At 48.2% G+C, this 2,309-nt stretch overlaps 1 protein-coding gene across 1 annotated transcript; it reads left to right on the top strand.

The window, feature by feature from the left end:
• Positions 1 to 1,126: 1,126 nt before the first annotated feature.
• On the top strand, positions 1,127 to 2,029 carry LOC116814761 (E3 ubiquitin-protein ligase ZNRF4-like). The gene has a single exon (XM_032762631.1). It carries the CDS (start codon positions 1,127 to 1,129, stop codon positions 2,027 to 2,029), a length of 903 nt encoding a protein of 300 aa, XP_032618522.1.
• The last annotated feature ends 280 nt before the right edge of the window (positions 2,030 to 2,309 follow it).

Below are 2,309 nucleotides of genomic sequence, written 5' to 3'. Positions count from 1 at the left end.
GGTAGTATTAAGAAAACCAGAATAAAAGAAACTCCTTGAAATCCAATGTGCCATTTGGTCTCTGTGCTGCATGCTTCTCTCCTCAATTGCAGGATTATATTAGGAACGAAGCTTCGCTCCTTGCCTGCAGTTGCATCTGAACTCTCCAGATTCTCTGCCAATCTGATCACAGATGAATTGGAGATTGTAGGAGGCTTCTAGGGACTCTCTCTGACTGTGTGTCTGCACAGCCTCTGGCATAATGGGGCCTTGACCTTGGCTGGCATCGCAAGGTGTTACTGTAATATAAGATGATGTCACCCAACCCAGCATCAATATTGCAAAAACATGCACCAGGATATGCATCAAACCCAGTACAGGCTTGTAAAAAATGCACCAACGGGCAAAAATTCATTTGAAAAATGAAGGGCGGTTCAGATTTTAGAATAAACTCTTCCAAAAGCTTAGAGGCCTATTCAGTCCTTCAGATGTTCCCACAAGACCACCCTGCTATCTAGGTTTTTTATAAGCGTGCCCGTCACTATGGTGTCTGTCCAGCCTCACAGTTTTCCTTCTCACAACTAGCCCATGCCCTCTAAGAGGCTCTGGCTCCTGCTGCTTCCTGTCATCTTCTAAAACTAAGGACTTCTGGCTTGCTACTACCTTCTTCCACCTTCAGGGCTGGATGGCATCTCAGGGGGCATCTCATTCTCGCTTCTTTCTGCACTTCTGAAGTTCTCATCTCTCTCTCCCCCGTCCCTCCCTTGCACAAAAGCCTTGCCTCTTACTGGGACCCAGACATAGGGTCCAGGAAAAGCACAGCAGCCAGTGAGTGATGTCACAAAGACTTGGCCAGCTGCGTGCAGCTAATGAGAAAGGAGGCGTCGGCTGGGAGCCATCCAGCTGGACTATGCAGTGAAAAAAGCTGCTGACAGTAGCTCTAAGGGAAGGGACTGGGAGACAATAACCCACCTCATTCTGTCATTGTTATTGCCTTAGAAGGCTTGAGCGTGTCTCACTGATGCCATCAAAGAAGATGAGCAGAGCTGAGTTTTCCTACTGTTCCCCATACAGTCCTCTGAAGCCAACGGCTGCGATTAGATAGGAACTAGGTCGGCACACTGAGAGACCACCAGCAGCTGTCAGCATGTGGTCTCTGCTGCCAACTCCTCTCTGCCTGATCACTGTATTCCTGCTCTTAGAGGTGCCTATGGCTGAAGTCTTTGTTTACGTGGTCTACAAGCAGAACTCCACTTGCATAGATTTTAGAGCGTTGTCTGCCTGCCTGGGGCCTCCTGTCCCGAGAGAGGGCCTGAGGGGTTATCTGATTGAGGCAGCACCTGCAAATGCCTGTCACCCTATCAGGGGTCCACCAGCAGGCGGCAATTCCTCGGCAGCCTTCATCGCGCTCATAACTAGGTATGACTGCCCGTTGGGAGTTAAGATCCTTCATGCTCAGCAAGCTGGCTATCAAGCTGCGATTGTCCACAACGTGAACTCAGAGAAACTGGTGACAATGGTGACCAATGTTGAAGAAATCAGGCAGAAGGTTGGAATTCCTTCTGTCTTTACTGGGGAATCAGCCTCCAAGCAGCTGAGAAGGGTTATGGACTCGGAAAAAGGCATTCATGTCACTCTAGTGGTACCTGAACATTATCATAATCCCTGCTGGGACAATGCAAAGCTCTCCATCAGGGATGCTGCTAGGCACTATTGGGATCTCCAGTTTGGATATTGCTCCAAACGCATGATTTCTCTTTTCATCCAGGAGTTTGGCATGGCAATCGGCATGATCGTGTGCACTCTGCTGGTTGTGGGCTGCATGAGATGGTGCAGGAAGAGCCAGAAGATAACCGTGAGCACGTTCAAAACGGGAGACAAATATGTTACATGTGTGATCTGCATGGTCGAGTATGAAGAAGGAGAACAGCTGAAGATCCTCCCTTGTTCTCATGTCTATCATGGCACGTGCATAGACTCGTGGTTTCTCATCCAGTCCCAGTGTAAGACCTGTCCAATTTGCAAACAGCAAGTGACTGTTGCCAGATAGACCTTTGACATGGACATGCATCAGAATGTCCCTCTGCAAGTGTAAAACTTTTTAGATGAGGGAAAATAAAATGAGTTTGAGATCACAGCTGCTGGAAGTCTCTGGTATGTACACACACACACACACACACACACACACACACACACACACACACACACACACACACACACACACACAAACACACACACCCCCAACTAACATTTCCTGTAGCTTTCTCCAGGAGGAAAATATATACAATGAAACCTGTTTTACGCAGAGCCCATGGGGCCAGTAACAATCA

Source organism: Chelonoidis abingdonii, chromosome 11, assembly GCF_003597395.2.
Source record: "Chelonoidis abingdonii isolate Lonesome George chromosome 11, CheloAbing_2.0, whole genome shotgun sequence".
NCBI classification, from domain to species: Eukaryota; Metazoa; Chordata; order Testudines; family Testudinidae; genus Chelonoidis; species Chelonoidis abingdonii.
This window is presented reverse-complemented; position numbering and strand designations above follow the sequence as displayed.

Excerpts from the sequence above, each read along its gene's own strand:
- LOC116814761 (XM_032762631.1), top strand. The coding sequence starts at position 1,127 with ATGTGGTCTCTGCTGCCAACTCCTCTCTGCCTGATCACTGTATTCCTG.